Consider the following 24,387-nt stretch of genomic DNA (forward strand, 5'->3'; position numbering starts at 1 on the left):
TCATGCTGTTGTATGTGTATGGATGGTGCTGCCTGGTGCAATATTGCTGTTGAAATGCTCATGTGTGCGAGTTGAAATGACATGTGTGTCGTGGAGTGTGATGCCATGTCTGAAGTTTGACACGGCCACTCATGTGCAACTGTCATGTGTGTATCAGTCCATTGTACAGTGCCCTGATGTCTGTGTTTGATCTCTCCCTGTCTGCAGCGTCAACTGATGAAGAGGGCGGAGACGGTGCTGTGGAGCACAGCGGCAAGGATCGCACCACCAGCCGGAGACGCAAGGCCCGGCTCCCCTCCCAGATTGTCATCTCGTCGGGGAGTGAGGAGTCTGGTGCCGCGTCCCAGGCTGCAGCTGCCGAGGGTAGCTCCAAGAGGCAGAGGTGGACTCCTCGGCAGCAGAAGGGGCAGCTGAGACCCCACAGGGTCCAACGGAGGAATATGGCACAGAGTCATTTAGGTTGGTGGGGGGTTTGGTGGAGGAGGAGGCCGCGGAAGGGACAAACACAGGGTCTGGAGGTGGGGATTCCACTGGTGCTAGTGGTGCAGTGCAGGGGCAGGGACAGGAGGCAGCACAGGCTATGTGTTTAATGGGCTATGGGGTCTTTTACTCCATAGGGCTTCATGTGTTTTTGCGATGTGTGTTACACAGCACCCTCAGTGCAGTAACACAGGGGTGTCATAGTGACCCCCCATTATAGACTCCATACCCTGGGACTGACTACTGTCTCCCAGGGCATGTAAAGTCACCATTGACTTTACTAGTCTCAAATTCTGAACAGAACCAGTACAACCTATCATATTGTGGACGTACTGGCTGGGGCAATTCGATTGCCCCGGGGTCTGTTAGTCGAGGGGGCACGTCTCCTTCCCCCCTGATGGAGTTTTGGCTGGTGGCAGCGGATACTACTTTTTATATTCGGCCGCAAATATATCTCTTTGGGATTTCCCATTGTTCGAGGCTACCAACTTTAATTATTTAATTCCTATAGCCTCGAACATACCGCCGATTTATTTATTTAATATTAATTCTCTGGTTGGTATTTTTTTGCCAGAACTCGGTTCTAAAATGGCGTTTGTGTTCGCTTCTGTGACTCCAACCCAAGTTGAGCCCTTTGTTCCACTTTTTGGCGGGCTTCTCCAAAGAAGCCCTCCAAAGTGGTGCCACTCTGTCTGGGGTACTTGGGAGGCGTGGAGGGGGATTTAGGCACCCTGGACTGAGTTGCCTAGGCAACTCAAGTCGCACTCCGTCCTGATTGGCCCAAGTGGTGAGCCGGCTGGCTCACCACTTAGCATGTTTGAGTGACAGCTAGGCTGAGTTAATGGGGGTTTTCTGCATAAAAGCAGGGCTTTGGGGACCGGAACTTTAGAAGTCGCCACAGGACCCAAGAATCTGACGAGGGAGAAGCTGAGCCGACCTGCTACGACGACACCACTGGTGGAGCCCTGCTGAACCGTCTCACCACTTTTCCCAACGACAGAGGAGATCTCCAGCCCGGAGAGTCTTCTTCCTTCGACTGGTGGGGATAACCAGTCTGCTTCCTTTTTCGCTTCCTGGAGCATCTCGTGGCCGCCTTGCCTGTGGCAAGCACCCCGGCAACCGGGATACCACGTTTCACCCCTACCGCGAATCAAAGGGTAGTACCTTTAACCGGAAAACTCTGCGGCTGGTTTCTTCCCTGGCAGTGCAACGACCTTCATCTTTCCACCACGTCGAGATATTCTCTTCTTCTGGACGACGCTGCAACTTGCACCCGCTGCCAGGAACAACTGCCCCCGCTGGAGGATCCTTTCCACATAAGGTACCGTGTTTCGCCTGGCTTCCCTTGCAACCGACTGTACGGGGTAGATTTAGCCCCCGGCTTTCGAACCTGGGTTAGCCTGGGACACCCTGGCCAAAACTTTCTGAGCCTAACTAAAAGCTTTCTGAACTCCCTGCAAGACTTTCAAAGCCTATTGTAATTGTGTGATCTTGAGCGCATTTGTGCCCTGCTCTTTCCAAGAGTGGGCCCGGCCTATGGACTTTGGCTCACAAGTTACTTTTGACTTTCCTGCCTTGCTTAATAGTTCCTAAGTATTAGTGTGGTGTATTTTCCTACATTCTGCCTTTTTCCCTCCCTTTTTCGTTAACTTATTGGAGTGCCATCTATAGTTAAGCGCTCACCTCTGTCTGGAAATAAGTGGTGTTAACTAAGACTTGTCCGATAAGGAATAAGGGATGTATATATAATAATAGTAACTGTGTTGAGAGTGATTTACAATAATAGTGCTGGAGTGTTTCAATCAGTGTGTTTTTAAATAAATAATTATATACCTTGATACCAAAGCTCTGGTCAGTGTTTGCTTGTGCTATTGTGTCTGTGTGCCTATTGTGTATACTTTGCATACTGCCTAACTCTTCTTGAGGGAAGTCTGACTGCTCAGCCACAGCCACCAGGTACATCTGGGTGGTACAGACTGCTACCAAGTGGGTTTACTGCTAACACCTGTAGTCCTAAATCTTTTGCAGTGTTCCCAAAGGGAACTGCACAGGTTTCTGCCTAACATTGATGCCACCCTCTAGCTAGGTAAACAAATCAACACCACAGCGTCCACCACTGCCTACACTTGTAAGCTTATTAATGACCGCAGGCCATTCTTGAGGGCAGAAAATTGCATCACCTTGGCCAGAACACTGGTACTTACTAAGTTGGACTACTGCAATGCGCTATATCTAGGCACCAGTCAACACAATCTACAAATCTTTCAAAATAATGTGCTCAGAGCAGCCACCAATTTCCGCAGAAAATTGCACATCTCAGATCTAAGACGCAATGTCCATTGGTTATCTATTAACCAAATAATTAAATTCAAGACTCTCTCCCTAGTACACAAATGTATACCAACCAAGCACCTAAATATCTCTCTGACAAATTGAAACTTAACACTTCTGCTAGACAAACTAGATCCTCCCACTCTAACCTCCTCACCGTACCTAGTTACAAACTGGAAAAAGCAGGAGGCAGAAGCTTCCCAGTCCTCACAGCCAAAACTTGGAACACACTACCGCCCAACATCAGGCTAGAACCTTCCATTCATAAATTCCGCAATGTGGCTAAAACTTGGCTCACTCAGAATGAAAACTAATCCACAACAGCTAAACTTGCTCTAAATTCTCTCTTTCCCGATCATGTAATCTTTGTACAGACTCTGTGTTCTATGCTATCTATGTAAATGTAAATTCTTATGTAAAATGTTTACATGTACTCTGCCTTCTGTTATCTACCGTGCGTGTAATCCTGATTGATTGATATTTTATTTCTATCGCGCTCGTACACAAGCGTTTCAGAGCGCGACAAGGCAAGGGAGGGGAGGGGAGGGGAGGGGAACAGGGGAGAACAAAACAGCGATCTTACTAGGCCCAGTGACATTGAGAACGCGCAAGTGCATGGGAGAGGCGGGAGGGGAAAAGTGCATGGAAGGGGGGAGAGGTGGAAAGTGCGAAGCAGAGGAGAAACAGATAAATAACAATAAATAAATAATAAAGGCAACAAACAGTGGTAATGCAGCCAGCAATTTGCAAGTGGTAGGTTTAAGGCAGCAGACAGGGTAGGTCGGGTAAGTGCAGGAAGAAAAAAGGGGGGCTGTATGGGTACAGATACAGACCCCAGTGCAAGAAGTGGCCCGGAGGCAGTGCGGGAGGGTGACAGGATGAGCAGGTACCTGGGCCCAAAAGACAGAGGGTGACCAGGTGCACGGTGCCAAGAGAGAACAGATCAGCAGGGGAGAGGGGGAGCGAAGGCAGAAGAAAAGAAGGTCTTGAAGTGCTTCCGGAACCGGAGATGGTTCTCCTCAAGTTTTAGAGTGGCAGGGAGGCTGTTCCAGAGGGAGGCCCCAGCCGAAGACAGAGATCTACCCCCAGCTCGTTTCTTAGAAAAACGACTGACCTTGAGTGAGTTGGAGGTAGAGGAGCGAAGATCTCGAGAGGGGAGGTATTTGCGGTGGGATAGCTGAAGGTATTTTGGACCCAGGCCCCAGAAAGCCTTGTGGACAATGCAGAGGGTTTTGAATTTAATCCTTGCATCCAATGGGAGCCAGTGAAGAGATTTCAGAGCTGGAGAGATACGATCCCAGGGCTTGAGGCCAAGGACAAGTCGTGCAGTCCTGTTCTGGATTAGTTGCAGAGAGTAGAGGCAGGTAGATTTAGAAAGAGGCTGTTACAATAGTCCAAGCTAGAGAGAACCAGAGCTTGAGACACCATGAGCTTCTGGGGGAAGGAGAGGAAAGGCAGAGTACCTCTGAGGAGGTGCAGTCGGAAATTTGACTTTTTAGAGGCCTCAGAGATGTGGGCGGAGAAGGAAAGGGTGGAGTCAAAGATGACCCCGAGGTTCTTAGCCTCGCAGGTGGGGGTAGGAGGGCCAAGGGAGGCCGGCCATAGAGTGAGGGGAAAGGATGGTGAAGGTGTGCTGATGAGGAGGATCTCCGTCTTGCTAGCATTCAGACAAAGATCATTGGCGGCACACCAATCTTGAGAGGGAGAGGAGGTGGCAGAGAGCAGCCTGAAAATGAGTTGAGTGTCGTCAGCGTAGCACTGGAAATTTGAGCAGATGCTCCATGTCTCTAACTGTATATATGCATATCTGTGTCTGTACCTAGAAATGTGCCCAGTTGCCTCAGGGCTTGGTGTGCTATATAAATAAATACAATACTACAACGTTTAGCAATTTGGGGAATTTTTTAAAAGGAACCCATCTTTTAATTAAAACTAGAAGACTGAGGGAAAGGGATTGGATAGACATGAGGACAGAGGCGAGTCAATACCGTACGTATTGAGACCTAGTGTACGCTGAGAGAAAGTGCAGTGTTACCCGATTATGTAATACAATTCACCAACACACAATTTAGAAACACCCTTTTGAGATTTTGTCTTAACATTCTCCCAACAGGGGAACCACTTGACATCTGGAACAAAGCTGCTCACAATCAACCGTCCTGTAGATTTTGTAACTTACGATTGGAGGAAACTTGGAGACATAGAATGCGGTTCTCCATTTGCCTTGTCTCCATCGCCGTTCTCTCATGCACTGTGATGATTTGTGCAGCTCCAAGCTTATTTGGATTCGTATTTTTAGAGGCTACTGTGAAGTATCCTGAGGATGCTCAATGAAACCGTGCCTAAAGTCTCCTCCCAAGGGGCCAGGGGAGGGCAGACGCTTCCTGATCCCAACCCTGGGGGTGGTGTACAGAGGGAGGACCACCTGGGTGGAGACAGGGCCCAGCATAGGAAGGAAATTCCATGGGATGAGGTGCTGTATTTTTCCTCAAATGGGAATATTCTTACCACAATGCCCGAGGAGGTGATGGCGTATTGTTGTTTTAATATCTCTCAACATCCTGTTAAAACTAAGGTGGTTCAAAATCAAAAGGTTACAACATCTAACCCTATTGTAGCAAAAGAAGGAATTATTTTTTGTCCCTAAAAACAAAGGTCCTCCTCAATATCAAGGGTACACTACAAGGAATAGTGAAAGTGCTGCCTTCTCTACCACATCATCCTCTAATAGAGTTAAAACGTATGGCCCTGTTACAAATAAGGGAATTAAGTCTATCCTTCAAAAGTTACAAGTGAGAAAATCTAACTTTGGGAAAGTGAACTACATGTGCCAGAATCCCATAGGGACTGAGACCAAGAAAAGGGCTGAGGAAGCATGAAGAATTAGAGAACAGGCAATTAGGCTCAACAGGCTTTGCCAGGGTGGGGCAATTAACAATAATAGCCTGCACCTGAAATTAATTGCTCAACCTAAGAGGCATAAAAGGCTGCAGCAGGATGGGGAGGGAGAAGGAAGAGGAAAAGGAGCTGGAAGGCTGGTAATAGTAGTAGAAGAAGAGCACGATGCTGGCATTTCATGAGGAAGCGTGATCACGTAAGGGACGCCAGGAGAAGGAGAGAGCAGATTTCACCTGCAAGTTCTGAGAGGGTCCTATGTTCACAAATCCTGCCTTGCTGTGGCTGCACTGAGAGAGACATGCTGAAAGTGAAGGTTGTGATGGGTCAGTAATGTGAGACTCACAATTGTATTGAGTTCTCTCAGGATTTGCCATTTTAATACACACAAAATAATAACAGAAATCATAACTAAACCTTCTCTACCAGGGGATTCCCTACCTATTCTAAGATCTGAAAACCTCCTAGGATTCACAAAACTAACCCTCACACTAAACAACAAACATTCAAAATAACATAAATAAAAGGATACCAAACACCCTATGTCTTGGATGACTTTGTGTGGTCCTGTGCAGATCTTTCCCTCCCAAGAATGTCCAAAAGTCAATTTCCTACAAGGAACACAAAGACTTAACCAAAGTCTTGAACGTTTCCAAAGAGTCAAAATGTTCACACAAGTAAAATCCACTGGCCAAAGTCTTTTCTTTGTTTGGTGAAAGGCTGGTTTCTTTTCAATTCCACAAAGAAAATAACACCACCAATGCAGTTTACTGGACGACTTCCTTCCAGAAAAGAATGAATGAAGTTGACAAAAGTACCTCTTCCACTTTGGCAACAACTTCTCCACTTTCAGCTTCGGCAGTGTCTTATGTACAAATGGTCAGGATGTTCCTGCTGGAGACGTACCCTTCTCTCAGCAACTTCCTTCTGCGATATAACTGTGAGAGCAGGTTCCTTTGCCCAACAGTTAGCTTCAACAGTTCTGACAAATGTTGACAGCCACAGTCCTGCTACTGCTCCAACTTCTTCTGCTCTGTAATTTGCTGCTACAACAGCAACTTCACGGATGGGCAATTCTACAAGACATCTTCTACCTCCATAGGTTGGCAAGGCACTCTTCTTTCCATACCATAGGAAATGGGAGCCTCTTTGCCTGTGCTGCAACTACCATAGAATCTGCTTTCAGGCTTCTAGACCAGTTCTTATTCTTCCAAACAGTCTTTGCCATGCAGATACAAAAACAAACTTGGTGAACAAGTACCAAACTCCCTTCCAAGGCTTTGTATACATCTTGCCTTCATGGGTTACCCCAAAACGCTGTGCCACTCTCCCAGCTATGGATGAAGACTCTTGGGTAACAATATATTCATCAACTTCATGACACTGATGTACAGTTCTTATGTGCACAGGATTTACTTTCATAGAGGTCCCTCTATGGGCTTGGGTAATGTTTGCTCTGGTTTCAACTTCTACAATCTCCAGCTTCAGCCTTTAATGTATTGAACTGCCACTTCAGAGGGAGACGCGTTCCCACCTTTCGGGCAGCACTCAGCCTCCAAGTTATCGGAAACATTGTCTCATGCGCACGGTTCCTTTAAATAACACTTGTAAATCTTCAGGAAAGTCAGATTAACTTCAATTAGGCTACCGGCAGCTTTCTCGGTATTAACCGGAGCCACGCGACCACTCTGCAACCAAGTATTGCTGATGTTCGGGAAAGAAAGGCTTTTCATCATACGCACGCGTTTCAGTTAAGCACGTGTTACTTTCCCACTGATAAAGACTTCCCACTTCTGCAGTTAATTTTTACTCGCTCATACTTCGGCCCGAGTGCAATTAAAAGCTGGCTACAGTTACCGGCAAGGAACTTCTGCTTCTCAGTAGCACAGAGCTTCCTTTTCTAACTCCCAATTTTAACGACTGCAGGCTGCTACGGATTCCCGGCTTTGTTTCTTCGCTTGCGGGCACTCTTGGGATCCACACCCCTCTGCTGCACAGGTGTCTCCGATCTGCCCTCATTAAGGTAGGGTCTACTACTCTGAAGTTTCCCTCGACTTGCTTCTGCACACGGACTGTAGGAACAACTGCAACTTTAGTTATGCATTCACAGCAATGAGGCACATCTGGATAGATTGCCAGCTGCCTCCTTTTTTCTCCATTGCTGCCACAGCTATTCAGGGTTTGTCAGAACAGGACCAAAGAGTTTGCAAATGAAAGGTGCCTCTACTACAGAGTCCCTGTTGTGGTCACACTTCCTTGTGATCTGCCGGCTAAGTGCTCTGCTTCTGCCAACCCTCCAGCTCCTGCCCCAGCTTTTTTTTTTCCTCCCTCCCTCTTTCCCTCTCTCTCCCTCTCTCCTCATGTGGGCCAATTATGCTCCAGAGCAAGCCCTTATGATTAATTGCCTGACCTTGTCTAGAGTCCTTAGGCTTGCCTGCCTGACCTGGACTGCTACCTGCCTCTTTAGCCCTCTTCTTCGTCACAGTCCCTGAGGGATTCTGGGACTTCAAGAAATGAAATTGTCCTAAATCAATCTACAATTCTTCAAAAGATGTTAAAATGGATGCTCTTCCACGGCTTTTTTTAAGAGAATGATAAGGTGAAACCCTTTTAGAGACAGAAGGGACAGAAAGGTTATATGTTCATCGCTCCTGTTGGAATACGTTTGATCTTGTGGAGGATATGGGACCCTAAGTGTATAAAAGATTGGTTGCTTGGGTTCAAAACAAAGCAGAGTCACTTTCAGATTTCACCTTTTTACCCTTAATAGAAAACTGCGATGTACCAAAATTGCAATAGGCCAATTCCACCTTTAAGTTTGGGTTAACAGTATTCCTCTTCAAGGAAAAATACTGTATCTCAGCCTGCGCAATCTCCCCACCTCCCTTGGCCTGGTCTCTACCCAGGTGATCCTCCCGCAGCACACCACCCCCAGGATGAGGAAGCGTCTGCCCTCTCCTGGCCACCTCGGAGGAGACTCTAGGTAGGGTTTAAGAGGGGGATCTGCAGGATTTTCCACAAGGTCTTCCCAGGTGCACCTAGTGGCTTTAATTGTTGAGCTGTACTGAAGTCCATGGAAAGTAGCAAGCCGAAGGACAGAGAAATGAAGGAGAGAGGTCGGCATGGCAGGACCAAAGACACCCGTGCTGCAGAGGGGTGTGGATTCCAAGGATGGCTAAAGCCATAGAAGAAGAAGTTGGGAAGTTGAAGCAGCCCTCAACCGCAGTGTTCCTGGAGCCGGTGAGTGAACCGTGCAGGTTCACTCAAACTCTTTTGCCGGTAACTATTACCAGCTGTAAAGTGGCTCGCGTAAGAGTGTTAGAGAGTATAAGTTGTTTGTCCTTGTGGAAGTTGTTCTGCACAATGAAATGTATCACGTGCACCTGGAGTAAAAGCTACAGTGCTTACTATGAAGAATAGCCTTTCATTTCCATTGTTGAATGTTTTAATATTAGCAGAGTGGTCGCGTGTCTCCAATTAAAAGGGAGAACATTTTCTAAAGTCTCCGAAAACTATGAAGCTAACTTTCACAATTGTTAGCAGACTTTTACAGTATCAAAGGAAGGTTGTGTGTGACCAATCAAGATTCCCCGACCAGAGTAGAAAGTATCTCTGTGTAATACATAGGAATATAAACTCTTACAGACGATTGAAGTGGAAAATCTACTTGAAAGAATGGTCGCGTATAGCTAACATAATTTTTCCATGGAAGACTCAACCTTGTGACTCTAAGAACGAACATTCTTTAAAAGTAGTAGTTGTTGTAATTCTAAGGAGAGCAAGCATTGCCCAAGCAAAGAGACAAACCCTTTCTATAGCGAAGAAAACCCTGTTTTAAGCAATCTACCAAACAGCAAAGTTGTTAAAGGTCCAGTATCATCTGATACAAGTGAGATATAGTTATCTGAAGCTAGTAGTGTGGCAATACAGCTTCAAGGTACCTACTAGAACCAATAAGTTATATATAAAGCTGGGGAAGGGAGCTGGCTGCTTGTAAGAAGATTAACCAAATAACCTGTAATAGACTGTTGAAGTGGGGAGAAAGTCAGTCTGGAAGCAGAGGCAGGTTATCCTTGTGGCAGTAAGGTAGACTGAAGAGGCAAAGAGGCTGCCCTTTTCGTGGAACAAAGAAAAGAAAAGAAGAGTCCCTAGCCTACCTGTAGAGGTTGAAGTATCTTGTCTTTAAAATGCCCGACTATTCTCATATATAAAGTTGAAGCAGAAGTACCAGAACTGTGGTCGTGCATAAGACTGTCAGCATATGTCATATTGAAGTTAATTGTAGTAGTGGCACACTGTGAAACCAAGGAGTCGATTTGCATGCAACCTTGGGCTTTTGTAGCACTTATGGGTAATCAAGGGTGGGGCTTAGCCAGGCTTGCTTTTCCTTAGTTTATGGTATCACAGAGTTGATAGTCCCAATCTCTGTAGTCCAGCAAAGAGAAAACACGTAGTCAGCAGAGAGTCGCAAGGCACAGTGGAACAGCACTCGCCAAAGCAGTCTTGCAGTGCTATTTCCGTGCCTTACATTGAAATGGGATCTTTTTCAACTGAAAGCTGAAGAACTGTTACCTTTGAATTTTTGTTTGGTGAACTTCTGTTTTATTTGGAACTTACAAAAACTGGTTCAAGACTATTTTTCTGTTTGAAAATTTGGGGAAATTGACTTTAAACAATCCTGGGGAAGGGAGTTACCAGGACAGGTGAAGGTCCTCCAAATTAGTGGTCGAATATTTATTCCTTTATGTTGTAGCTCATATATTTTATACGTTTTGTTGTTTGTTTCTGTTAAGAGGGATTCCCTTAGTTCTTAGACTGGGTATGGAACTCCCTGATACAGTAGGCTTAGCAAGGATTTATTTTCATCTTATTAATGTAGTCTTGAGGACTACCACTAACTGGCTCAAAATTGAATTTGACACAATTTTTAATTTGCAAATTGAATAGTTTGAGGTATGTTATCTATTTTACGTGATAAATCAATGTGATGTGCATTAGAATGTTGTTTTAACGATATATCATCGCTGATCTGATGCAGTTTATTCTATTTAATTATTTTTCTTATCATGTTGTACATTTGTCGAATTAAATTGTGAAAGGTTTTTTTGTTTAATAAACCATATAAAACAAATAGGGAACGATTGCTTTCATCTGGTCGTTTAATCTGCATACTTGCCTTCTCCTCTCGCTAGCATGTTCCTACACTTCCACCACGCTCCTGATTTTTCTTTCTCCCCAAAGTTTCTCGTTCTCCCTCCCTCACACCTTCTCTGTCCTAATCTTCTTCCAAAAGTATCCTCATCACTCTCACTCACACCCAAAGATACAACAAAATGGATTTAACTCTGTCAATCCCAACACCTTAACTTCACTCTATCCAACATGCCAAAGGTCTCCTCCAAATCCTCCTGCAGCCTCTGCTCACTCCTTTCTGGTCACTGGCAAATAACTCTTTACAGCCCTCCCCTTCCTGTCCACATGCTTCTCTCAGCTCCTATTGGGTACTTGAGCCGCTTCCCTGGGCCATTGTCTTTCAAAGCAAATTCCAACTACTCCCATCTCTTTGCCTGTGGGCTGGTATTTCCTTAGGAAGTCTACATAAAGGCCCTGTGCCTCACCCCCTTCTCAGGCTCAATTTCCTTCCAGCCTGCCATGGGTTCTCGGTTACCCTCTTGGCTCAAGTGGGTCACAGTCCACAAAACCTTGGAGAGGGTTTCCTGGTCTCCCCTAGGGATGCATCATTCTCTACTGGTCCCAGCTCCAGCAAAGCTGCTCCCGTACAGCCAGGCTGGTGTTTTAGAAGTAGATGTTGTGTCTGCTGTTCAGCTCCTGAATGGAGAAGCCTAGTCCATTTCCATATGGGCCACTATTCTATTCTAGGATAGGTATTGTACACTGGGCCCATGTGCATTGTGGTAATTTCATTTTTTCTATACACTGTGCCGATTTCCAGGAACCACCTGTAAAAGAAGAGAAAGAGACCTTTCTATGACAGAGGCTGAAAGGCATCGGGACACGGAAAGAGGTACCAAGGTACATACATGCCTCCACCTATACTGGGGGAGGCTGCGAGAGGGTTCCCCCATCCCCTCAACTAGCCCACATCACTCCTGTGGTAGGTCTGGCTATGGCATTGCCCTGGTAGGCTACCTCTCTGGGGTTGAAAGGGGTCTTTGGCACCCCCTTGATAGAGTCAAACACATTTTTCAGGAACCTCCTCTCCGTCAGCATCAGATTCGCCCCCACGCTCCTACAATTGAGAAATTAACTCAAGACCTACCTCTTCAAGGCATCTCTCCGCCTCAACACCTAGGTCATCACATCGCCCCTCGCGCCACTAACTAGACACCGCCGCCCCTCTCCTCCCAGCCACCTGGTACAGCTGCTCCCCTCTGTGCCCCTCTGTAACCCAACTCCCCCACCCCCCACTGTATAGCTGTTCGGTTCCATCTGAACAGCGCTCAGTTATGCATCTTTACTGTTTTATTCCTCTGTAAATCGCTCTGTTGCTTCTCAAAGCCAAGTCTGCGCTCAATAAATACCATAATAACAATAAACAACCCATCACACCTCACGCTGGTTGACTGAGTTAACATTGCATTTGCTGAATGAAGGAAGTTGAGAGTGCTACTGTACACGTATGTTTATGCAAAGTTTGCTGATGCTGCTCAAAAACATCTCCTTAAAAGAAGCTGAATTTCATCCCCAAGGAGCAGCTGTCAGCATTACAAGGGAATCCCAACAACTATTGCAAAGATGTGATGAAGGCAGAGTAGAGAGATCCACATATATCCCTCAGTGGGCCATAAGATGGAAGTTGAGGGCAGTGAGATTATGGGCTCAGAGAAAAGATGAGGGCTGTGAAGTTCACTGGAGAGGATGTTCATATGTCAGCGGGGAGTGGTGTGTGCATAGTAGACAACAAGGAGCAAATGTGATACCAAGGAAGTGAGGTGTGTATAATGGCCAATGAAGGGGACAGGTCAATTTGAGGAAGGTGTGTTTACAGGACAAAGAGTGGGACTAGTGAGAGTCACAGTCAACACATTTGTATAGTTATACAGTGGGTGTATGTGAAAATCAGCGGTTAACGTGTGTGAATGTTAGTGTTCATGGGACAATAAGGTAGAGGTGTGTATTGGGCAAAGTGGAAAGGAGGGGAGGAAGGCAAGAGGACAGTGGGTTTATGGGAGAAAAAGTAGGAAAGGAAGGGGTCAGTAAAAATGTAAAATGCAGACCCCCACTGTGCTGACTTGCAACAGTCAGTCAAACAACTTTATTCGGCCGAAAAAGGCCATCAAAGTACATCCTGCAAATACAGTTATAAACTAAAAATAGATACTAGTGCATGATAACAAAAACACAGCAAAGGAGGACAACAGCACATTGCAGAGAGACCGCCCCCATAATGAGGGCCCTCAAACGATCAGTAGGCCAGTGGTCAGGTCCCGCCCATCCCTAACCCCTGGTAGTTCCTGGACTGCCTCTGACCCAAGGTGGTCAGGTTTGCCCCCGAGAGTGGGCTGTTGCCAGGGGGTATCCACGGTGTGCCACACATGGGCGTGAATGGGAGATGGACCGGCTGTGATGCCACTTTTCCAGGACTGCCCGTGGCCATTGCACTTTTCCAACACAGCCCTTGTCATTTGGCTGTCCCCAAAGACTAATTTGACAGTATACATCTTTCTTGAGGAGTTAGGCCGTCTGATACACTCCAACAAAGAGCCCCTGGACACAAACCCACATTCCCCAACTATCCACAACCAATGGAGCCATTTGTTCCGAAGGGCATCCCTTGGTTCTCTTGAATCGATGGATAGTTTTGGAACTTCATGAAGGAACACCCTAGAGCTACTACAACCTTTACGTGAATTGTACCCAGGCGGAGGTTTACACAAACCAGGGATTGGGACACAGACCTCCCTCCCCACTGGGAAAGAAGTGCCCTGGGCTCTCGTAGCGGGATTCCGCAATGGTGAGAGCTCGGTCCCCAGGTGTTACACTTCGGGCTTCCCCGCGGGCCTCCTTGCAGAATAGCTCAAGCTCCTCTGTGGACCAGATACAGGCTGCCATGGCGCCTGTACAAACTACGACGGACTCCGGGTCAGCTGACACGTCCTGTACGTGGAAGACGTACGGCAAGACACGCCCCATTACGACTATAAAACCACCGTCTTTCAAGGGGCTCGTTGCTGCTAATTAGCGATACAAGCTACAAGCGGTTACGTCTGTTACTTCTTCGTATCTTCTCCATACGATTCCTCATCTGAATTCCTGGTTTCGTCCCTTGCCTGACTACCGGATTGACTGGTCTCCTCCTTTGGTCCTGTCGTGCTCGTCTGGTTTTGACTCGGAACATTACTGGATCTGGCTCCCTTCTGTCTCTTGCGGTACTTCATTCCAGAGGTTGCCGCTTCTGCACACGAAACCAAAGCAGAGTACTTGCTGTCATCCATCTGGAACTTTTCTACATCTACTCTGGATGCATGTGCTCAGGTACATACTTCATTGGCAAATTTCCTTCTCTGCTACTATTTTCTCTCCACGACTTATTTGGATATTTTTCTCCTGTTGGATTCTGGGACATTGAGTGACTGTCTTGTGAACTTGTCTTCAAGCGCATATAAACGCTCTGCTGAAACTGCACCACCCAGCACTAGTGCGACCCTCGTGCCGTTCGGGGCTACTTCCCTATACTAACATTCCCATTTGTTATTTTCTCCTTTCGTTGTCTTCTGTTTCCTGGATTCCTTTCCTCAAAATATCCTTATTCAGGTTAGTTGTTACCAATTCGATATACAAGTTGGGACTGATACTTTAAAGGCTCTTTAGAACATTCCCACTTATTGTGTTATATTTCTTGTAGATCCACTTCAATACTTATCTAGGTAGTTTCCCATTTAATTCAACTGTTCTGATTACTTGCCTTAACTTCAACACTGTCTAATCTCTTTGTATTCCTTTGCAACATTGGTATTGGCGGTGTGTGTTCTCCCCGCTCTTTTATTCAATTGACACCTCTGTCTGTCCCAACTGAAACAGCAGAGAGGTACATTGTAGAAAAGAGCCGTTCTTTGAGGAAGCCTGAGTCTTGTACTCAGGGGAGCTGGGATGGAAGGCTGAATATCGATTCTTGTACCACCAACATCTCCAAGGTCACTCCTCCGCATCTTCGGCCTATTTCGGAGTGGTGAGTAACACCAGGACTGTACATCTGGTGATCTCGCTGGTCTCACTTCGTTCGGGAGATGCTGGGGGGGGAGGGCCGCCTCTGGTCGGCTCCTCAAGGACAGGGGAGGCCCAGCCGCAGAGGCATGGAATAGTCCAGGATGCATGGAATCTGTTCCTTTAACAAAACCCAGAGTTGGTCGCCCTGGACCGACCCCTAAAGAACCCATTCTTCCCCTCCCCACGCCTCCTTCCCCCTTCTCCCCCAACAACCCTTTAATCAGGACAAGAAGAAGGTTTTTGACCTCAGCCAGCTCAGGCAGCAAGAGGTGACAGGGACAACTAAGCGGGTTAGTGGAGTCAATGGAAGGTGGAGCTGGGGGTAATGTTCTCCTTTATTGGGGCGTTGGGATGCGCCATTTCACCTTCATGATTGGGATCACTGTTTAGTAGTAGTGTGGGGCCAAGTAGGTGATTTAGCCACTAATCACCCCTGTAAGACTCAAAGTCCTGTATTTGTTTCCTACACTTTCCAGCATTAGTAGCACAGAGAGGGTGTCCCAGATTTGAAAGACAAACATATGGTAACATTAGCTAACCGGCTTCTCACCAGGAAGACAACAAAAAATAAATCTTGAGTACACTAGCAGAAGGGTGCAACATTTGCATTTACCAACTGGCCATTAAATGACTCTTAGTAGGTAAGAAATTGTGTGTTTGTACGTCTAGAATTGAGGTGGCAAGGACCTTTATATGGCTGGCTAGTCAGTATTGCATCTTCAGAGGATGAGCAACATAGGTCACAATGGATTACAAACATAACATTCTCTTTTTGATTATCTGTCATTTTAAGACAAAAAACAATGTTCGTATGCACCACTCCACCTTTTACAGCCTCTTTATGTTTTAATAAAAATAAAAAATATTTACATTGGCAGCCAATCTGGTGGGTTGCATTTAAAAGACGGACACAGGAGGCGGTGGTATTCAGGGATATGTAGATCTTCCTCTCCACAGAATTGCTAAAGCAGGAACCTGAAAAATGGTAATAGATGCTGGTGTTAAATTGTCATCATCAAGTTTATTCTGCAATAAAATACATCAAACAACAACATTAAAGAAAACACATTATTGCATACAAATTGGCATGCAAGAAAGACTTGAGTAAAAATCATCTTTGACAAATAGGTTAAAAAAAAGACTACATCAAAAACAATAGCAAATTATCAAAATCTAGAAATTGAGTCATTTATAAATATATACACCTAATCAGTTTAAATTTTGAGATCTGTAAAACCCTATCATTTATTTATCTCAATACCCATACTGCACAATATATCCACCACTTGCAGCTTTGCTCCTCAGCAGTGATGCCAATGAATGAACCTCAATATTCTGCAAAATACTTCTACGCAACTATAGAGCAACAGAACATGTGTTTAGAATTCCTCAAATGTGGACTCGTACCAGTCAGAAAAACAAAGGTGAGCAATGTCCTCTCTAGTGCAGACAATGGATACAATGACGCCTGTTACTTCTAGTTCAAATCTGAATTCAATACAGAATGACCTCACATAAATTGGCTCAATGAGATCCAAATACGCCTCAAAATCAGGCTCATTATTTCTTATAATTATATACCAAATAGGTAATAAAAAAAAAAAGACGGACATGTCTAGAATTAGACATAAGTTCCCTCATATACCAATAAGCTATAATGTTGCTTAAAACTAGGTGATCTTAATGAGTCATTTGTTAAGGAAAATTCCGGAAACCCCTAGCATCCATTTCATACAAATAAATATTTACAAAAACAGGGTCATCGTAGGGCTGTAGATCTTGTAGGCCTTTCCTAGAAGGAGTGGATACAACTAAGCACTACACTCTGATCCAGTAACAGGATCTGTATTTGGTGTGATGTGTTTCCAAAGTAACCCAAGTCCCATAACAAGGCATTATTCAGGGTGCTATGCAAAAGACGTAGGATATGTTTTAAAAACACATCTTTATGATGCAATTTACAACAATTACAGATTTCCCTGACAATGCCGGATCCCAAAATAGTTCCTTGGCTGGTCCAACAGCATTACATCCTAAACGTTTATTTAAGGGGACAGTAAATGCCTTCTCTTCTTGCCAAAACCAAAGAGCATTTGGTCACATGAACTGTCCACATTACATTGCTGTGGATCCCTACACCCAAGTAATCTTTCCCCCCTGCTAAGGGTAAGTTAAGAGGGGATAGCTAACTCTTATGACAGGAAAACATATGTAGGTTAATAATCAGGCCCTTAGACTGAGACACATCATGAAAATGTCCTTAACAGACTGTAATGCCTAGGTGTTTTAGATATTAACACAGTATCGCCCGTAAAGGAGAAGGCCTTTAAGCTATCAATACAAGACCATTGCATCAATATACAGTGAGAAAAGGAGCGGGGCTAACTGTCACGGTTCGCTGCAGGGCGCAACAGTGGTGGAGATTGCTGTGGCACCTGGGAGAGAGATCCGAAAGGACCCACTACAACTCCTGACACCATTTGCTGCTGTCGCATCATCCAGTTAGCAGATGTACAGCCAATCAGAGGCTGAGCAGAGCGAGCTCACTGCCAACATGGAAGTAAAGTTTGTTCTTCGGTGTCCCTACACTCCTCATACACACCTTTGCCAGAGCGAGCAGGGTTTCTGTGCATTTGAAATTCACTGTGATCCAGACTTGTTTTTTAGCTGTTGGATCGCCTCTGGTGTGGCACTTTTGTGGGCTCCATTGATCGGACTCAGGCTCTCCTCCAAATCATCTTTTTTTTTTTTTTTTTGACTGCTTACATTTATTAGTCTGTAACACATATAAATCAAAGGCCCCTCCGGCCGAATTAGAAAAAATAATGAATGTTACTTTTGTGGTACAAACAAAACAAAAACGGGGTTTCAAATTGGGTCGTCAACACTACTCCTACATATCAAGCAGCCATGAAAATAAGAAGGAAGGGGTAGGTTGGGTGTGGGGGGAGGGAATGGCCAATGGGTGCCGTCTCCTAGCATTATTCTTGAAAGTTGCAACCAGACTCGGTGTGGGAATGCACTGGGGTCTGTTCACGTCGGGGGCCCAGATGGTTTGCTGGGCTCACTGGCATGGCGCTTTCTCATCACCTCTTGAGCCAGACCGCACGAGATCACGCCATTGGTCACCCGGAATGTTCCTGAATTCTCTGGGGTCGCCGATACCGTTGTCATGACCGGATGTGTTGGTTTCCCAAAGAAGAATCTAGCCCACCAGTGACCAGGGTCTGCTTTGGGTAGACCTGGGTGGTGGGGGATAACTTCGCTAGAGTACTCAACACTACCACAGGAGCGGTTACTGGAAGTAGAACCCAGAGTTCTTCTGTAGTAGTCGTGGGTTGCAACGAGCGAGCCGCTAGATGGGATGGATGCCATTTTGCTTGGTGTTCTTGAATGTTAGTTTCTTAATGTCGGATGTTCTGTGATGTTTTCTTTTGGCACCAAGCAGCAGCGACCTCGGTTGGCACACGGCTCGGGAGAGCAAACGCTAGGCAACAGAGCCCATTTGTAAAGGAGATCCTGGGAGTATACTCTACTGCCACGAGACTCCCTTCCTCCAAATCTAGTTCCTGGAATACGCCTACTGGCGTATGGCGACTGAGTGGACAGACTCTCGGGAGATGGATTGGATTGCATTGGGAGTTTTGTGTTTTTTCCCCACCTAGATACTTTGCTTGGATTTGTCCTAGTTTCAACCTTCGTTCCACTGGGATCCTCTTGCCTCTCCTAGTGGACTGGCCTGGCACCAGGAGGTTCTTTCATTTTCTGGACTCGAGCAACCCTGGTGGAGTAGATGGTAAACGTAGGTTTTTGGAGCATCCAAAGCCTCTCTGTGGGAAGATAAGGGGAAATGGGGAAGGGAGGTGGTATTTGTTGTGGGGGAAGGGAGGTGGTATTTGTTGGTAAGAATTCCCACTGATCATTTGTTGTTTTTCCTGCAGACAGGGAGAGTTGTGCACTGCGCCTCTGCTTTTCTACCAAACTCCTCCTCCCAGCAGTGTTTTGTGTCCGTTTGTGGGGTTGCAGTCCGGAGGAAGGTCCGTTATCCTCCAGGTCTTTCAGCCCAGTCCTTGACACTAATACACACATGTCCAACAAGTTTCAAATGGGTGACGAGTTTCACCTCCCACTTTTAGTACAGATGCTCTTTATAGCAGAGACTAATTTAGGTGGGATGGAAACACCTTTCAACATCTCTAACAGGCCAAGCTCACTGTGAAAGAGTAACTTAAAGTTCAACATATACCAACTAAAGGGGTTGGTTGCCCAGCAAGACATAGCTGTAATTCACCACACTATTTTATGATGGTATTGCACAATTTCTGTGGTCTATAGGCACAATGCAGAAGGCAACTTGGAATAGAGGGTTTTCAAATGAGCGATAGCCACTGTTAGGGAGCCTGATGAGGATTGTAAAAAGACCTAGTCTTAGCAAGAAGAGTCTGGTTTCAATCTTAGGAATGGAGTGAACTAAAACCCAGATACAATTAGGCCAATACACATTGTGATGAATCAGCAAGGATTACCCCAGAAAACCTGGCCTGGGACCCTTCTCATGTGGTCAGGGAAAGGTAGACACTTTCTGATCCCGAGCCTGGGGGTGGTCGGGAGGAACGAGAGACCCCTTATTTAACTTTCCTGAAACCCAATGTTCTAATGGCTTATTGCAAAGTAGAAGAAGTGATAAAAACTAATGTTGTCGCTTATTCCCCAAGTACTGGGACGAAGAAGGGAGCTAAATAGGAACAGTGGTCATATTAATGAAAAGGACCCACACCTGAGGGAGCCTCGGAAGCTTAAAAGTTCCCCTCAGGTGCATGCCACGAGTGAGCAGAGGAAGCAGACGGAGTCGTATGAACCAACAGAGCAGTTTAGGGGGACGCTTTTGCGCGATCTGCTGAATGGAAGCCATTGTGTGAGCTCTGTGTGTGTGGTGAGATCACCAGCACTAAATCTGCAGTAAATGGAGAGGGCTTGCTGTGAAAATTGCTAATTGCTACATAAGGTGTGGGCACAACCTGCCCAGAAAGCAGATGCATTGCTGCAGTACCGGCTGAGATATTGTCTGCGAGGTTTGGCGGGCCCAGGCAGGGCGATTCTGTTGCAACGGGCCGATGTTGCGGTGGGGACTCCCCAACAGGGTTGAACCCGGCGGCTGTTAGCCAAGATGAAGCCCAGCGACTGTGAAGACTAGGTGTGGAGGCAGCGTGGACGAGCCGAGAGCGGTCTGCTCGATTACTACCTGTGCTGCTGGAGTCCACGATGGGCTGTGACAGCACCCGCTGCATCTCTTCCATGACGGTGTGAGGAGAAGAGGTGCCAAGCGACATCGACCCGACTGACACCCGGGGCTTCGCAATGCAGACGGCAAGGGCAGCAGAGGTGTCCTGGCCTCCGCTGCTGCCCAAAGGTGTTGGGCGGCAGGCACTGAGCAACTGGGAGGTTGCGTGGAGAAAGAGGAAAGGCTCTAGTGAGCGGACATGGACACAATTTTGTTCAGCAGGCCGTGAACAATGAATACATTGCGTCGTGGAAATTCTGGTTATTCGCCAGTATGGAGCAGCTGGACGCCATCTGTTGACCCGGACTTGGCGGAAAGGCCTCTGCAGCGTATGCTGAGGCTCTCTCCCATGGTATGCTGAGGCTACCACCCATACTGCATCCAGCCGCTGGAGAACGCTGAGTGCTCTCATTCTCTGGGCTGCTGCCGAGGACGGATGACGCGGGACTGTTGGATCCTGCATATACACACTCGCAAGGACAGTTATATAGCTAATACCCCCTTTGCTGCCACCTAACTACTGCCGCTCCCCTGCCTGCCGGCGGGTAAGCCCCGGCCTAGGGGCCCTGGCTGAGAGGGTGAAAAACACGTGAAGAATTGCCTCCTTGTTACCGGGCTGAGGCGGGCCGCATTCAGTGAGCTAGAGGAGTGCTTTTAGTTACACTTCTGGGGCAGGGCTGACAACAGTGATCCACAGTACAAGTGGCTCATCATATTGCAGCCTGCATATGAACTTGGGGATGGTGTTTCTGAGCAAGCGACGCTCTGTTTTCGCCCCAAGAGGTGGTGGCTTTGTTTTTCCACATTGGACCAATGTGGAAAAACAAAGTTATGGAGGTGCGAACCTTGTGGAACAGCACAACTTGTGTATCCAGTTGTCTCTGCTTCCCTATTCTTCCCCTCCAGCACTCCCCCCACTCCCCAACTGGAGTTGCTCAGGCTGACTTGCTGCACTGTAGCCTGCATACCAATTAGGCACATAAATAAAAAACAGGGGTACAGCCGGTCGAACAACTCAGGCACAGAGTGGGAGAGCGGTGACTTGTGGGCCTGTTGGGAACTTGTGCTAACAGGACTAGAAATTGTTTGAGGAGACATCTGTTAGATGGTATAGTTGGCTGCCAGGAGGCGGAAGTCCCTGCAGCCTGACCTATTAGTAATGTATAGCCCACTGTATTGCACACTGCAAAGTGCACCAAGTGGTGCAACAATATGCCTAAGGGGGCCGCCCCCAAAAAGAGTGGTACAATGAACAAGTTTGATAAGCCTACCCCTAAGCAGGTGGATGCTGGAAGCGAAGGGGCAAGCAGTCAAGTATCGACAGAAGTAACCCTGTCGTCGCCTCCCGTCGACCGACAGGGAGACATTGGCCATTATGCAGCAGGGATTCGCCTCCATTAATGATGTGCTAGACAGTATCACTGTCAATGTCACCGTGATCCGGGCTCAGCTAGAAAAGGCTATGCAACGATTCACAGAGACAGAAACGCGGATTAGCACAGTAGAGCACGCCATTGCGGCGCTACAGGGAACGGTGACATCCATGGCAAAAGGTCTTGGCAGTATTGAGTTGAAGTGTGAGGATTCGGAGGCGAGGTCGCAAAGGAACAATGTTCACATCATAGGGCTGCCAGAGGATGCCCTGAAGGGCCCCATGGAGACAGCCGTGGAGGAAACATTGAAAGATCTTTTGGGGGACCTTGGTTGGTCGCAAATGTTTGTACTGGAGCGGGTGCATAAGGCACGGATGCCAGGACCTAAACCGGGTGGGTTTTCCCGGCCAATAATTGCACGCCTAATGAACTACAGATACAGAGATCTAGTTTTGAAGGCCACACGGGAGAAGCAGGATCGGAGGATGGGTTCCAGCGTTGTTCGTACTTTTCCAGACTATACACTGGTGGTACAGCAGGAGAGGCGCACATTTGTTGTGATTAAAAAGCTTCTGAAAGAGCGTAAAATACCCTACGCTATGCTGTACCCGGCTAGGCTGCGTATGCAATTTAAAAATGAGACTTACTTTTTCACGTTCCCAGAGGAGGCAGCATTATTTGTGGGGGCCAACATTCCCCTACTGGAGAAGCAGTTGCCGGAAGATACTTCGTGTTTGGAAGGGTTGGGTATTGCACCTGTGATTGTGCCTAGTGTGTGGAATGTTTCTGAATCACGCTATTAACTATGTAATTCAAACGTGTTCATGGTAACGTTTGTTTAAAATTCTCATTATGGTACAAGCTCAGCTAAGGTTAAATATTACACGAGCCAGGATCTCCAATCACCACGGTAGCACTCGCCCCCCATGCGAGTGCCCATTTTTGTTGAGCAGGGTAAGGAGGTGCGGGGGGGACTGAGGGTATGGGGAGGAACATAGTCAAAGTTTGGGGCACTATGGGGGGCGGAGGATGGGTTTGGGGGAAGTTGGGGTGAAAGTTTTAAAAATGCACAGGTTGAGCACAGCATATTATGATTTAGTTGAGATGGCACAGAGTTAAGTGGAATGCTCGGATGCATATGAGAGATGACGGCTAGAAGCGGCTCGACTGATGTGAAGTTATGGAGTTGGAATGTGAGGGGCTTGGGTATCCCCATGAAGATGCGTAAGGTGATGGCATATGTTAATAGACAGGGGGCCAAGCTTCTGTTTTTTTCAAGAAACACACCTGCTGGTCCACCAGGCACGTAAGGTTGTCCCTGGCTGGGGAGATCATCTCTATTACACTTCTTACTCTACCAGAGCTCGGGGTTCATGATCCTGGTGCATAGGTCACTGCCATTCACACACTATGTGACAGAAAGTGATGACTGCGGCAGATATGTGATTGTACATGGGAAATTGGGAAGTGCAGAAGTCCTCCTGATGAATATATATGGCCCAAATGTGGACGATTCAGAGTTTTATGATGACATATTAAAAAAATGTACTAAGTATCCTACTGCATTAATAATTTGCGGCAGTGATTTTAACACGATACTTGTTGCAGATCTAGACCGCCATCCACTGCACCCAGAACCCTAACGAGCACAGCATGTACAATACACAAACACACATTGAAGATCTTGGTCTGAAAGATGTTTGCCGCACGCTACATAGTACACAAAGGGCTTTCACTTTTTATTTATCAGCGCATTATATGCACTCACGTATAGACCTTTGTTTGACATCACACAGGGTGGTGAGTTGGATATCCGAGAACCATATACTGCCCAGAACTCTGCCTGATCACTCTCCCATGCTGCTCTCGCTCAGCATTCCCGGAGGGAGTGCCCCATCAGTCACAGTGGCGCTTCAAGGCTACATCTCTGCTGGATTCTGTCTTCCGGACAAGTATGGCACAATACATCGTTGATTTCTTAGAAAATAACGAAGGGTCAGTGGGTATGCAGGCTGTTCTATGACAGGCGTTTTAAGTATATATGAGGGGGACGCGATGTCGACCGAATTTGGGGTACTTTGCGACATCAGGAGAGAAATAAAGAGGCGTGAAAACTCACTAGCGCAATTACAAGTAGAATATGCCAAGAACCCATAGCAACACATTAGCAAAGACATAAAGACGCAATTAGACAAATACCATGATGCAGCAGACAGAGAGCTGCGTTACTTTGATAGGCCAGCAGCGGGAGCAGGTACGGGGAGCAGGAGAGACCAAGGAAGCTCCTAGCACAGATGGCCCATTCCGAGGGGGGCAGCGCGAACATCCCATGCATTACCAGGAAGGACGGAGTGGTGGTCAATAAAGTGGAAGAAGTATGCAAGGTGTTTTATGACTTCTATGCGAGCCTCTACTCACCCCATGGTGTGGTTACAAGTGACGAGATTGATGAATATTTATCTACGATAACTACGACATTGCTGACGGCAGAAGCTTGTAATGCACTGGGGGTAACTATAACGTGGAGTGCGATTAGGGAAGCGATTAAGAGTTAACGGGAGGGAAGACCCCGTGCTCGGGTGGTTGGGAGTGGAGTTCTACAAGGAATTCATAGATGCGTTATCTCCCAGTCTCTTATCAGTGTGGACTGAGGCACTTGAACTTGGCATCCTACCGTAATTGATGCGCAAAGCTGTCATTACCCTGTTATTAAAGCCTGGAAAGCCACCAGAAGATTGCGGGTCATATCGACCGCTATCCCTCATCAATACAGACGAGAAAGTATTCGCGAAAAAACTT

At 46.7% G+C, this 24,387-nt stretch overlaps 1 protein-coding gene across 2 annotated transcripts in view; it reads right to left on the minus strand.

The window, feature by feature from the left end:
• The window catches only part of NCSTN (nicastrin), a 1,205,995-nt gene that overhangs the window by 1,126,632 nt on the left and 54,976 nt on the right, over positions 1–24,387 (minus strand). For both annotated transcript variants that reach the window (XM_069635427.1, XM_069635426.1), the window contains exon 2: positions 15,805–15,909. In XM_069635427.1, coding sequence (XP_069491528.1) covers positions 15,805–15,909 — 105 coding nt within the window. The remainder of the gene's footprint in view (positions 1–15,804; positions 15,910–24,387) is intronic.

Source organism: Ambystoma mexicanum, chromosome 1q, assembly GCF_040938575.1.
Source record: "Ambystoma mexicanum isolate Mex_15411 chromosome 1q, UKY_AmexF1_1, whole genome shotgun sequence".
NCBI classification, from domain to species: Eukaryota; Metazoa; Chordata; class Amphibia; order Caudata; family Ambystomatidae; genus Ambystoma; species Ambystoma mexicanum.